Here is a 14016-nt window from a genome sequence, read left to right as displayed (position 1 = left end):
GAAGAAGTAAAGCCAGATTGTTCCTTAGAAGTCTCTCATACTTTGGACACATTGTCAGAAAGGACCAGTCCCTCGAGAAGGACATCATGCTTGGCAAAAGAGAAACACCCCAGTGAGATGGCTAGGCACAGTGGCAGCAGCAGTGGGCTCAAGCATAATGACGATTGTGAGGATAGCTCAGGACTAGGCAGCGTTTGTTCTGTTACACACAGGGTCGCTTATGAGTCGGGACCAAACAGTAACAACATGAAGTTCATTTCTCATTTCTGCATATTGCCTTTCCCCCCAACATCCACTAAGGGATCAGGGATGAAGCAGTGTGACTCAGTTGGCTTCCCAGGAGTCCCTTTAAAAGAGTCCCTCTAGGGCCTGGTGACACTCAATAAATTTACCTGGATGCGTCCATGTGTAACATATACAAACACAGCACATTTGCCGGGCTTCATTCATGCTGAGCAGAAAAGGTTAACACTGGATACTTAGTCCTCTGGTCATTAGTACAACCCACTCATGCTGTTTAATGACATTGCTAAGAATTTGTTCATTTGGGGAAAGAGCAAACAAATCTATCAAAATGGAGTTTAGAAGTGGGGGCACAGAAAACGGGGCATAACGAGAGCCACCAACCTAGGCAGGCTTTGTAGCACACACCATCGTAGGAAGGAATCTAGGGACTTAAGAGATACCTGCCCCCCAAAGCAGCTGTGTGTCCTTGCTGGCCCCGTTTCCTACGTAGAAGGCAATGTAGCCTGCTGTGTAGAGGTGTATCTAGGGTGTGGCCGTACCTGTGGTACGTGCCCCAGGTGCCCCTTGTAGGGGAGACCCAGTGAGCAGTTTCTATTCACCCTGGCAGTTTCCATCACCAGCTGTGAGAGATCCTTCAGCAAGTTCAAACGAATAATTCCCATCCATGCGCCTCAGCTGCTGCTGTCTGCTTTTCCTGGGGAACAGGTGCCGGTACTTTCCTGAAGTCTGGGTGTTCAGATCCTCACTCCAGTGCAGAAGTGCGTTCCTTCTTTATGCCAGACAAACCAGCCCCTGAAAGATCGCATCGCTGCGTCTCTGGATTCATCCAGAAGCAGACTTCGGTAACAGTCTTTTCCCTTCCCCTCCCAGCCTCCTCTGCTTTCTCAGTCGTCCTGTGACCTTGCACAGCAGCTGTTGCCTCAGACCATTTTGCAGAACCCACCTGCCCCCATGACACAGGTGAGTCTGGGACCAGTGCGTGCCATCTTCTTGAGCTTGTGGGCGCAACGGGCCTGATGCGTGCTTCTGTTGACAGGTACCAAACCAAGGACCCAAACACGGGCTCCTTCTCCCATATGGCTCTATGAACTCTCCCGACACATCCCCCTCCACCACCAGTCTTGACTTCTCCAGATACATTCTTAGTGCCTGTTGCGCATGATCTTTGTCCATATCTCCAGCACTCTTTTTTTGCTCTCCCATTGTTTATGACTCCAGACTGACTCTGATATTTTAGAAAAGGTCTGAATTAGTCCAAATGTCATAGGAAAACTGAAGGAAACTATAAATTGTAATTCCAGTATTATAAATGTTACATTTGTCTAGAAAAAAAAAATTGCTACTCTGTCCTCTGGTAAGTAGATCATTCACTCTAACAACAATATTCAGTGAGTTACAATTTAGATCATTTGGTATCCTAGGTATTAGGAATGCAAAGGTGATTGTACCACAATGTTTGCCTTTTAGTTAAAGAGAAAGAGGCGTGTAAACAGAGCAAACACCCCACGGCGGGACATGAATTTTTAAAGGACCATTAAGAAATATTCTGCCTAGGGAAGTCCAACGTGGCTTCCCAGTGGAGGTGGCACCTGAACTAAGCCAGGAGGACGGGTAAGAGGACGTCAGATAGAGAAATGAGAGAAGGTGGGGCCCAGTCACATCTTCTGCAGTGAGGGAAGATTCCTGAGAAGTTGGGGGAATAAGGACCAATCTGTGTGTGACTGTAGATCATGAACTCACACAGAGGTCTGGAGCTGACTGAGTGGTCTCTGAGGAGGCCAGAACCATGATTTCCTTTGTAGTTACCAACTCAGCTGCTAACTGAAAGGCTTGCAGTTCAAACTCACCAGAAGCTTGTAGAAGAAAAGACGTGGTGATTTACTTTACTTCTGTAAAGATTATTGTTAAGTGCCATTGAGTCGGTTCCAACTCCTAGCAACCCTGGTATAGGGTTTCCAAGGAGCAGCTGGTGAGTTTGAACTGCTGATCTTGCAGTTCAAACCAACTATGCGATCCAGTGCATTATCCTGCTGCGCCCCACTTAGCAAACCCTATGGGATTGTTCTCTCGTCTATAGGGACAGTTCTGCTCTGTCATATTGGGACACTGTGAATTGGAATTAACTCAACAGCACACAATAACAATAACATGGACTATTTAGCTTTGCCACAAACTAGACCTGGATTCCAGGGAGCAATTTGCCAATGTTTGCTGCTGACCTATGTGTGTGCTTCTCTGTGTTGGGGCATATCTGTCACCATAAATGCAACCATTTTAGAACATATGCCGTTTTAGCACTGGGCCTAATGAATGCTCTCCTTAAATAAGAAAGACACATGCTTCTTGCTAGAATTAGCCTGGGTAATGATGTAAGTGTGTCCTGCTGTGGCGATGTAGAATAAGCACAGGACTTCAAGGTCTGTTTGAACCGCGAGGTCAGCAGTTCAAACTCACCAGCCACTCCTCAGAAACCGTATACAGAGTCGCTATGAGTCGGAACCAACTCAATGGCACTTAACAACAACACCAGTGATATGAGGGAGTCCTGGTGTGGTGCTGGAGGATAAGCAGGGGAGTGCTTACCACAAGGTCACCTGTTCAAATCCATCAGCCACTCCTGGGAACTCTGTCCAGGGTGGCTATGAGTCAGAACCGATTTGATAGCACATAACAACAGTGTAATGGTTACGAATCGGGCTGCTAACCTCACACTCAGCAGTTCGAAACTACCAGCTGTTCCACGGGAGAAAGATGAGGCTTTCTGCTCCCGTAAAGATTTGCAGCCTCGGAAACCCTGTACAGGGTCGCTATGAGTCAGGACAGACTCCACGGCACATAACAACAACAACAACAGTGATAGAACAAGAATTACTGGAGATGTAGAGCTTAAGTGCTCAGCTGCTAACCAAAAGAGCAGCAGTTTGAGCCCACCAGCAGCCAAATGGGAAAAACACGTGGCAGTCTGCTTCCATAAAGATTATTATCTTGGCGACCCTATGGGGTTGTTCTACTGTCTTATAGAGGGTACTATGAGTTAAAATCAGCTCAACAGCAATGGATTTGGGGTTAATGATGTAATAGTTCCTCATTCAGTGTCTGCTGGTGCTGTAGGGAAAACAGCTCCTTGGAAACCCTATACAGGGTCAGAAGCATTTCAACAGCAGTTAACAATATTAAACAAAAAAAGCAGTGTTTATAATGCATAGGGTAATGAAGGGCTTTTGGCGATTCTAATTTTTTCATGTACCGCTCTTCATTTTACTATGTGATCATTGGGTTGTTGTTGTGTGCTGTTGAGTCCACTCAGGCTCTCAACCACACTATATGGGTTTCTGAAAGTGGCTGGTAGGTTTGAATTCCCGACCTTGCAGTTAGCAGTCCAGCGTTTATCCTACAGTGCCACACACCCCCAAAAAAGCCTTTTTTTTTTTTTGGCTTCAGACTGAGTTTCTAAATGTTTCTAAGTTAGAATAGATCTCTTTATCAAAAAGATAAAGACTGTGACAATAATTGGGTGTCCTGAAATGCCTTGAGAAAGAATAATACTTCTAGAAGTAATGAATAATAATTTTAGACAGAGCCCAGGGTCCTTGTGGGCTGCCCACTCCTGACTATTCCACTGGGAGTAGACCCCCGCCCTCCCCACTAGACTTGGCAGGGTCACGCCTGTGCCCCGGTGCACCTTGACTCCACAGACCCCGCCTCTGAAGCTCTGGTATTTTTAAAATTTAAGTACAAGATAGAGTTTGTTTATTTTCTCAGGCTCATTCTCTTTTCAAATCCCAGCTGAGTGCTTTATTTAATTAGTTGCGTCCTGATGGAGGTTTTTGCGTTGCATCCTGGTATCCTGCAGGTACCTTTCAACTCCCCTTCCTAGCACAACTTTTATTTTAAATGAAGTCTTATGTCAAAGCCTTTCTGATTGAGGTGGGGTTGGGAGCGGGAGTTTGCTGGCAAAACCTCTTGGCCTCACTCAGTTCCTGCACTCGGAATTCACATTTTGGTCCCAGCTACATGATCCTGAGCAAGTAACCGCCTGTCTCCCTGGATGGGTTTACTGTGAAGAATAAGAGTCTTCTCTGCCTCGGCCGCTCCTTGGAAACCCTATACAGGGTCGCTATGAGTCAGAATAAACTCAATGGCACTTAATTAACAACACCATAATGCCTTGGGTGGATAGTGCAAATAGTTAATGCACTTGACTGCTTATCAAAAGTCTGACGATTTGAATTTACCCAAAGGCACCTCAGTAGCAAGGCCTGGAGATCTGCTTCTAAAAATCACCCATTGAAACCCTGTGGAGCACAGTTCTACTCTGATCCATGTGGAGTCCCCATGAGTTGAAATTGACTCCCAGCAGCCACCACCACCTACAGCTGTAACAATCTAGCGTGAGAGCAAGCAACTACCTGTGACTACAGCCCTCATCCACAACTGCTGTCCATGGCTAAGAACTCACCAGCAGGGGGCTGTTAGGGGTGCTGGGAGTCTAGGTAAGGGACCAGAAAGGAAAATGGCTAAGATTGGTCAAAAGAGCAGCAAAGGTCTGTCTGCAAGGCTAAAATAACTTTTGTATCTGTTTGTCTGTTTTGTTTTTTCCATAACTCCCCCTGGAAGTTTTCAGCACAGTTCAGCATGTTCCAGACCATCAAAGACCAGCTGGAGCAGCGGACGAGGGTCCTGCAAGCCAACATCCGGTGGCAACAGGAAGAGCTGCATAAGATTCAAGAGCAGCTCTGCATGGTGCAGGACTCCAGCATCCAGGTGACTCCCTTCCTGAGCCTCTGCCTCCCTGCCTTCTAATCACACCTCTGCCCTTCTAGAGAGAGCTCTTGCCTTCTACTGATCAAGAATAGTCAGGTTAAAGAGAGTTTCCATATGAGCAAATGTTTGTTATGGGAAGGAGGCTTACAAGCAGAGATCAACAAAGGCTTTGATGGGATTTTAAAAGTTTTGGGGTAGGAAAAAAGGCATCTTGTTTATTCATAGAGATAGGCGGGGTTTTCTGGGAAGTGGCCCATGTAGGAGGGGCCGTGCTAATTGGGCACTTGTGCAGCATTTCTTCAAGATGGATTCCACTGCAAAGGCCTCTAGTAAGGACAGGCAGAACTCATTATGGGATATCACAACGTCATGGTTCTTCAGCACTCTGGTTCCAGTCCCTCCCAAGGTAAGTAAAAACAGACTGTACACAGAAGTAAAATACAGAAATGTTAGGTTGGAATTAATGCTTTTCACTCTCCAAGAGGTCCTCTAGGTTCCCTGTGCCAGGGAGACTTGGAGAGGTCAAGTAGCAGATGGGGGTTAGGCCACATGAGGGCCTCAGCTGGGGCCATCATAACTGCTCAGGTAGCTTCTCCAGGGAACTGTGGGACTACCATCCCCTGCTGAGAATCCACTCAATGAACATTTGTTGAGCACCTACTGTATATGTCCCAGGCACTGGGGGATACAGTAGAGAACCAAAGAGCCCTTCTGTCCTTGAGACAAAGTCTTTGCTTTCCTGCTAACTCTCTCTAAGAGACCCCTAGGCTCCCTGCCTTACTCTATGATGTGTATGTATCCTCCATACTGCGTGATGGGTTCTACTTACGAAACATGTCGAAACCTCCATGGACAGAGTACAAAGAAAATTAATCCCATCTCCTCCACCCCCACTGCCAAGCCAAGCAGGAAACTCCCGTGACGTCTGCTGCCCTCGGCAGTCCCTTGACAGGGACACAGTGTTAGCTTTACCCCCTCCCTTTCCTTTCGTGCCATGCATGAGGCCAGCTTGCTCAGTCTTGGGTTGTAAGCTCCCAGCACCAGTGTAACTTAGCTTTTATCAGAGATGGGAGCAGCTCTGCTCTCTGTTTCTTCTCATGATTCCAGAGAGGTTATGGGAAATGTTGGTATTTGCACTGCATTGCAAGGCTCTGGGAGTCCTGGTGTGGTGCTATAGGATAAGCACTGTACCACAAGGTTGGTTTGAACTGCAAGGTCAGTGGTTTAGACTCACCAGCCACACCTTGAAAACTCTATACAGGGTTGCTATGAGTCAGAACCAGCTCGATAGCACTTAAAAACAAGCAAGTTTGCTTCTGACCTAATTGTTGGTGGTTTGAACCCACCTACTAGTGCCATGGAAGAACAGCCTGGTGATATGCTTTTGGAAAGATTACAGTGAAGAAATCCCAGCAGATCAGTTCTGTAACACATGGGTCACTATGAATCAGAATAGACTTAGTGACAACGAGTTTCTGTTTGTTTGGGGCACTGCACTGTGAAGGCAAGAGCAGAGGATGCCGGGGCTGGACCTCAACTCCCTGGCAACCCTGTTCCCCACTGTGGCTCACCAGTCAGATGCTCTGTGTCCCCTGTCGATAGTAACTTTCTCTATTGCCCACAGACTTTACTCATTTGAGTTCTTTAGAGCGAGTCTCTTTGGTCTGTTTTTTTTTTTTTGGTTTTGTTTCTATACTGTTATTCAATAATTTACTTGGCCATAAACTTGACTTTTGTCTCAAGCCCCTTTTGTACTTTTTCCCAGAGGCATGAACAAGCTCTGGGAACCAGTCCATCCCTCACCAGCCTCCAGAGACAACTGCCATTATCCTGCCCTGTCCTCAGTCATTGGTCTGTCACCTGAGAGATAGCCCATTACAATTTGTCAGAGACCCATGAGTCCACAGCTCCCACCAGGGCCGTTCCTGGGCACGTGGTATCATTCTGACATGAGCAAGACACGATAGGATGCGAGGGAATGTGTGGGTGGTCTCCACTCTTGTGAAGATGCTCCACAGCCATAGCTGGCTTTGGAGTCTGGCTACCTCCTAGACCAGGGGTAGGGTTCCCATTCTCTCAGATGCAGGAAGGTAGACTCAGAACTCACCACAGGAAGGAAGTATCTTGAGCCCACTTTCTGAGGTACTCCCATACGTCTTTGTGCTTCTCATTGTCCTTCTGATTAGATGTGGTTCCTTCAGTTGGAGAGTCTTTAATGAGTGTGTATATGTGCCTCTGAGAGAGATCTCTTTCCCATTGTGCTTCCTCCACAATGTGCTGTCTATATTCCGAATCCTTTCTAGAGAGATACTTCTTAGAGGCAAAACTTTATGTATTAATCCTCTTCCAAGGTTAGATTATTTTTACCAAGTTTCAGTTATGTCAGCCCATGAGTTTGCTTTTTCAAGGGGTGGGAAATACATTATTTTGATATAGCATCTAATGTAAAGGAGTCCTGGTGTGGCACTGGGTTAATGCGCCAGACTGCAAAGCCGTTTGAACTGCAAGGTTGACAGTTTAAGCTCACCAGCTGCTCCATGGAAACCTTATACAGTGTCGCTATGGGTCGGAATCTACTCAACGGCACTTAACAACAACAACACCTAATTGTAAATACTGAAGTCTTACTGGTTGAGGTAGGGTTGGCAGTAGGGGTTTGCTGGCAAAACCTTGTGGCCTCACTATGTCCTAGATCCTGAATTCCCTTTTAGGCCCTATCCCACCACCATCTAGTGTCCTTGGTGTGCTGCTGTAGGGTAAGCACTGGACTTCTAACCACAAGGTCGGTAGTTCAAACCCACCAGCAGCTAGCTAAAATTGTAGCCTTCTTGGAGACCTCAAAGCATTTGCATGTCCCCTTAAAAAAGACAGGAGTCTAATAAAAACTGGGGAGTAGTTAATCTTACAGTCCAGAAACAGAGGACCCTAGGTCCATCAAGGAAGAAGAGCATGAATGGAATGTGGGACCCTATCCAAAGAAACAGCGACACCAAAGATGGAGGCAGAGATGGGAACATGGAGAGAGGGATCAGGTGAGGACTCTAGACTCCTGGAAGAGAGGGACTGGGTGCTGGCGGCCAGGAAGCAGGCTTGCAGAATGTGCCCTTTGGGTGTTTAAGTTATTGTATATACTCCTGAGTGTTTTAGTGTACATCTCCCCACCCCACCTCACTCCACCCCTCCAAAAAAAGAAAAACAGAGGGAATGGAATTAAATACTCTTGAATGATGATGCACGGAGGAGATTGTAATCATTGCAATGAAAAGATGGTGAAAAGCCGATGTTCTCCCATGTAAAGTATCACTCAGTTCACAATAAATAATAATAAATACCAAAAAAAAAAGACAGGAGTCCTTGGGTGGTGCAGATGGTTAAGTGCTGGGATGCTAACCAAAAGATTGGCAATTCAGACCCACCCAAAGGCATCTCAGAAGAAAGGTCTGGCAACGTACAGGATAATATTCATTGAAAACCCTATGGAGCGCAGTTCTGCTGTGACACACACGAAGTTGTCCTGAGGTGAGTCCGGATGGGCTCACCAGCAGCTGTGTAGGTGGGGTTTTATTCAGAGAGACAGAAGGAAGCAGAAGGTAGCGCATGAGAATGTCTGGAGCATTGTCCATTGTCCATGTAGATCTTTCACTGGACACCCAATGTCCTGAAACACAGTGGTACTATGGCAGGCCAGGCCCATTCTAGGCACAGCCACCATGCGCAGAGCGGCTGGGGATAGCTGTACAATGGTGCGATCTTGTTGACCAACTTTGCTTCCTTTTTTGCCAGTATCTATGCCAGGCCTCCCAGAGTCACTCTGTAGGCTTTTCAGACCTGTACTGCCCCTCCCGATTCTCACCCTGCCCAGCTCTCAGGGCCCAAGGTCCCATGTCCTGGCCTTAGGTGCTCAGGCCCTGCCGTGCAGAGTCGGGGACACGTGCGGGGTACACAGAGAGCCGGCAGCTCCCTAAGCATTCCTCGGCTCACGTCTCTCCTGCCCACTCTTTACCTACACCCAGGAAATCACCAAGGAGAAGACTGCAGATCAGAAATGCAAGGAAGTGGAGCCATCAGGGTACCAAAGTTTGTTTTACTTATTCCTTCCCAGCTCTAATATTTTCTCACTGCCTGGTTAGCCCACAACTGGCTGAACTCCAATTACTTTAATGGAATCTTACCATCACTCAGCCTACTCGACTGCCTTCGAATAGCTTACTAACTCATGGCAACTCTATAAGACAAAGTAGAATTTCTTAGTCTTTCCAAGGCTGTAAATCTTTATGGATGTACAAAGTCACATCATTCTCCCTCAGAGCGACTGGTGGGTCTGAACTGCTAACCTTGGGGTTAGTGGCCCAACACTTAACTCGCTATGCCACCAGGATTCCCTTTATACTCAAAGGAAACAGAAAATTGCTAAAAGTGAGGTGAGCCTATGAACATTTTCCTCAGAGCTCAGGTTTGTATATTTCCTGTCTTCCCAACTTTAAAGCTGGATTTTAAAATGACAGGTTAGGAAATTATGTCCTTCACTCTTTGTGATCAAGAATTTTTTTTTCCTCCTCAGTACAAATATATTTTGTTATCCCCAAAAACACATATGCTGGAAGAGGACATAAATTGCGTAAGGACGTAGAGCAAGACAAAGCCCTCTTGTGTGTCCTTCCCTCCTCTCATCCCCGGACCTTCCCTGTGCAGTGGAAAACCCATAAAAAGTCAGCTCAGAAAACATTTCCTTAAGCAACTTGCCTTGTTGCTCTTTTGCAAGATTAAAGACTTAAAGAGGAGTCCCTGGGTGACTTGAAGAAATACATTACAAATTGGCCAAAATGAGCTATTTGTTTAAGGGGGTTAGAACTGCATGAATCAAGAATAAAAAATGTTGTTGTTGGGAAGTGCAGGTTCTGACTCATAGAGACTCTGTATAGGGCTTCCAAGGGTGCAAATCTTTGCAGAAGCAAAAAGCCTCATCTTATTCCCAGGGGAGCGACTGATGGGCTCGAACCACTGACATTGTGGTCCCATAGGTTTTATCCTACAGAGCCACCATGCCCCCATAAGAAAAGTTGTTATTAAGTGCCATCGAGTCAGTTCCAACCCATAGCAACCCTATATAGGGTTTCCAAGGAGCACCTGGTGAGCTTGAACTGCTGACCTTGAGGTTCAAATGGACCTTGCAGTCCAGCGCATTAGCCCGCAGCACCACACAACGGGTATAAATTACTCTGCATCTCACCCCAAAATTGAATAAATAGATGAAGTAAGAATTAGCAAAACATTGCTAATTGCTGAAACTGCATTATGTGTGGGGTTTTTCACTACACCATTCCCCTAGTTTTGTTTACTTCAGAAAATTGCTTTGCTTAAGAATGTTCTGTAGTATTTCTTCTATAAGCAGAAAAGATAAGTGAAAACTCCACATATGAAAATAGGATTCATTTGTTCTTGAAAATTAAAAGTATATTTTTCCTCTGACAAGTTTTCCCACTTGAATTACAGAACTCGTTTTCTTCATACATTCTATCAAATGGACCCCAGAGCCAAGAAACCATCTTCTGAAGCCACGTTCTTGAGCCAGGACATTCAACTTTACTGTTGATAGCAAGTCAGGATTTCTCAATCTGAGGGAGCTTCAAAAAGTTCATGAACAAATGGAATGGAAAGATAGTGGCATTTCCCCGTGAACTAATTGAAGCCCCTAATATAAGGACCTGTATGGTAGCGTAGTGGTTACGAATCAGGCTATGAACCGCAAGGTCAGCAGTTCGAAACTACCAGCTGTTCCGCGGGAGAAAGATGAGGCTTTCTGCTTCTGTAAAGATTTACAGCCTCCGTAACCCTGTACAGGGTAGTTATGAGTCGAAATGAGTCGGAACTGACTCCACGACACATAACAACAACATCTGAACTTGTGTGGAGTCCTAGTGTCACGCTGTGGGTTAATGTGCCAGACTGCGAAGCTGTTTGAACTGCAAGGTCGGCGGTTCAAGCTCACCAACTTCTCCTCAGCAGGGTCTCTCTGGGTTGGCACCAACTCAACGGCACTTAACAACAACAAATCTGAACTTAGCGAGGAGCTCTGGTAGCAAAGTGGTTACGAATCGGGCTGCTAACCTCATGGTTGGCAGTTTGAAACTGCCAGCTGTTCTGCGGGAGAAAGATGAGGCTTTCTGCTCCCGTAAAGATTTGCAGCCTCGGAAACCCTATGCAAGGTCACTATGAGTCGGAACCGACTCCACGTTACTTTTCAACAACAACATCTGAACTTCGCAGTCTTTCCCACGTTACTTTCATGGTTCAGAATTTTTTGTGAGACGGAGTGCTTGCAGTGCTTGTTGTGATTGACTTAATTCAGGAAAGCTTGGTTTATGTGGCAGAGGATCTCGGGGGGATGTTGTTGTCTGCACTTAGAGATAGTTCTGAAAGGTTCTTCATGGACCAGAGCTGTGCTGCTGTAAGAACTGCCTTCCTGCCTCCTGTCCTCCTTTTCTGAAAGCATGTGCACCCTCTGCTGGCTCCTCAAGGGAAAGCCTACAAGGACATCAGCGTGGCAAATGGCCTATGATGTGATTGATTCTTCCATCTATCAGACACCCACGCAGTTGCTTAGGCATCATGGACACAAAGATAACCTGGACAGTAAAGCCTACATCAGTGGACCAACGTAGCAGGCATATCAAAAGTAAAACCATTGACTTTCCTTGAGCAAAGGTTTTAATTTATCCATTCCATTCACCCATTTATCAAATAGTTTTCATCTATCCGAAGAGATAAAGAAGCACAAAGTCCCTCTTAAGTGTGTGAGAATTTTTAAGATAGCCAAGCACACCAAGACTATCATGATGGTTATCGAACATGCTCATAAATCTAGAGACCAGGGCCTGGAGGCTAGGTCATTATCTCTGTACTTAACTGGGGCTGCACTCACCCTCCTACTGGGGTTGGGGTCAACTGGGGCCCTTGGGTACAGACTCCAGTCAGGGACTCAAGACCAGCCCCAGGGCCTGGCTTTACAGCCAGAAAGATGCAACATGTGCTACAGGTTAGTCAGCATTGACCACTGCTAATCAAGTAATTCATTGTGTTCACATGCTAGCTTTCCCTTAAGCCAACGTAGGCTTTACAGAAGTACGTAAAACTACTCTGGTTCTAAGCTAACTTCATACACCTCAAAAACTTGTTCATATCCCAAAGGTGGGCTCAATACCCATGACAGCCACTGCTCAATCTCCATGGCATTGCACCATTCCATAGCTCTTGATGAGTAAATAAAGTATTGGTATTTCAACTAATGTATCTCTGATCTAAGATTCCCTAGGTGGCACAAGTGCTTTGCTAACCAAACAGTTGGCAGTTGTACCAGCCAGGTCAGACAGAACACACGTGATCCCCACCTCAGAGTAAAAGCAGTTTTGTTTTGCTCACAGATGTTTCTGCAGCAGCCAGCGGTATCTCTGAGCCTCAGCAGCGCCCCACAGCCTGAGAGCCAGCAGCAGTTACAGCAGAGGTCCACTGCCGTGTCCCAGCCACAGCCTGTGCCCAGCCCTCAACTGACAGGGCCGATTGCCTCAGCCCAGATCACAAGCCAGCACCTGCTGAGGGAATCAAGTGTGATATCAAACCAGGTAAACATGCTATCTCTGGGACTCATTCTTCTATGCTCCAAGCAGATTGTGATGGGGTTTTTGTCCTCTTTTCTTTAAATCTATTTGAAATTGCATTGGATTCCTTCTGCATTTTTTGACTGTCCACCTGGACGCCTCTCTCTTGCCTTTCAAAGTACCATGTAGCTGAAGTTCTCAGTTTGGGTCCTGAATTCAGTTAAAGGTAGACAGGGAATCTCAGACACTCACACAGGGTGGGATATGTCCCTGCAATCAGTCCCCCTCACCGACTTGTAATTTCACCATCACAGTGTGGGAACACAGGAAATCCAGTTCTCTTCATCATCCTCTCCCCAGAACCACCATGTTTCTCCCTGCCCCAGAGCCCCTGACAGCATTCCCTGCCGGCTATTCTTTATAAGCCACTACTGACCTCACATAATGATATGGTCACCAGTCAACAAATGACACATGAATTGAACGGAGCTAAGAAGTCCAGAGCCCCTGCTTCTGGAAAATCACAGGTTTCAAGATGGAAAACATTGACGTTTCCCACTCTTCTGAAGCTCTTATATTCACATATGCCTTTGTGGATTCTGAGGAACATCTGCTGAGCTCCTCTTGTTACTCACCCAGCACCAGGGGAGCAAAGATGAATAAGAGTTGTCCATAAATCAGTACCCCCCCCAAAAGAAACAACATTTGATAAAATTCAACATCCATTTATGATATTTATAACTTCACTGCCAACTAGAAGAGAACTTTCTACTTGATACAGAACATCTACAAATAATCTACAGCTAAAAGTGCATTTAATGGTGCAAGCCTGAGTCCTTTCCCCAGAAGATGCTGACTCTCACTGCTTCATCCAATGTAATGAAAATAACCAGGGCTATCAGGCAAGAATGGAAATTATACATGATGTCAGCTGCTCATGGCAACTTCACACACGATGGGATTAGACCATTGTGATCCATGGATTTTTTGCTGATTAGTTTTTGGAAATAGATACCAGGCCACTCTTTCTAGTCTGTGTCAGTCTGGAAGCTCTGCTGAAAGCAGTTAGGTATCCCAGCAGCATGGAAACCTTCAGTGATTACGTTGATGGGGAATCCAACATGGTTCTCCTTCAGGGAGAATCTGGCCACTGATCCGCCATGCCAAGTAAACACAGGAAAACAATGGTACACATCATGAGCCAGCAGAGGAATGATCATTAAATCACCATGAGATGAGACCTCATTCCACATCTGTTAGAATTACTGAACCTCAAAGTGATAGTACTGAACACTGGTGAGCATCCAGAGAAATGGAACCACTCAGACGTTGCTAGGAGGAATGTAAAATGGTACCTCCAGGCTTCAAAACTATTTGGCAGTTTCTTTCTGTTAGTATTTTTTTTCTTTAA

At 46.0% G+C, this 14016-nt stretch overlaps 1 protein-coding gene across 1 annotated transcript in view; it reads left to right on the top strand.

Moving 5' to 3' along the window:
* NPAS2 (neuronal PAS domain protein 2) overlaps positions 1-14016 on the top strand; it is a 126523-nt gene that overhangs the window by 101804 nt on the left and 10703 nt on the right. Inside the window, exons 14-16 of the mRNA XM_006870770.1 lie at positions 1117-1206; positions 4864-5010; positions 12432-12629. Coding sequence (XP_006870832.1) covers positions 1117-1206; positions 4864-5010; positions 12432-12629 — 435 coding nt within the window. The remainder of the gene's footprint in view (positions 1-1116; positions 1207-4863; positions 5011-12431; positions 12630-14016) is intronic.

Source organism: Chrysochloris asiatica, unplaced genomic scaffold, assembly GCF_000296735.1.
Source record: "Chrysochloris asiatica unplaced genomic scaffold, ChrAsi1.0 scaffold00150, whole genome shotgun sequence".
Classification (NCBI taxonomy): Eukaryota; Metazoa; Chordata; class Mammalia; order Afrosoricida; family Chrysochloridae; genus Chrysochloris; species Chrysochloris asiatica.
Note: the sequence above shows the minus strand (reverse complement) of the source record. Positions and strands in the feature narration are given on the sequence as shown.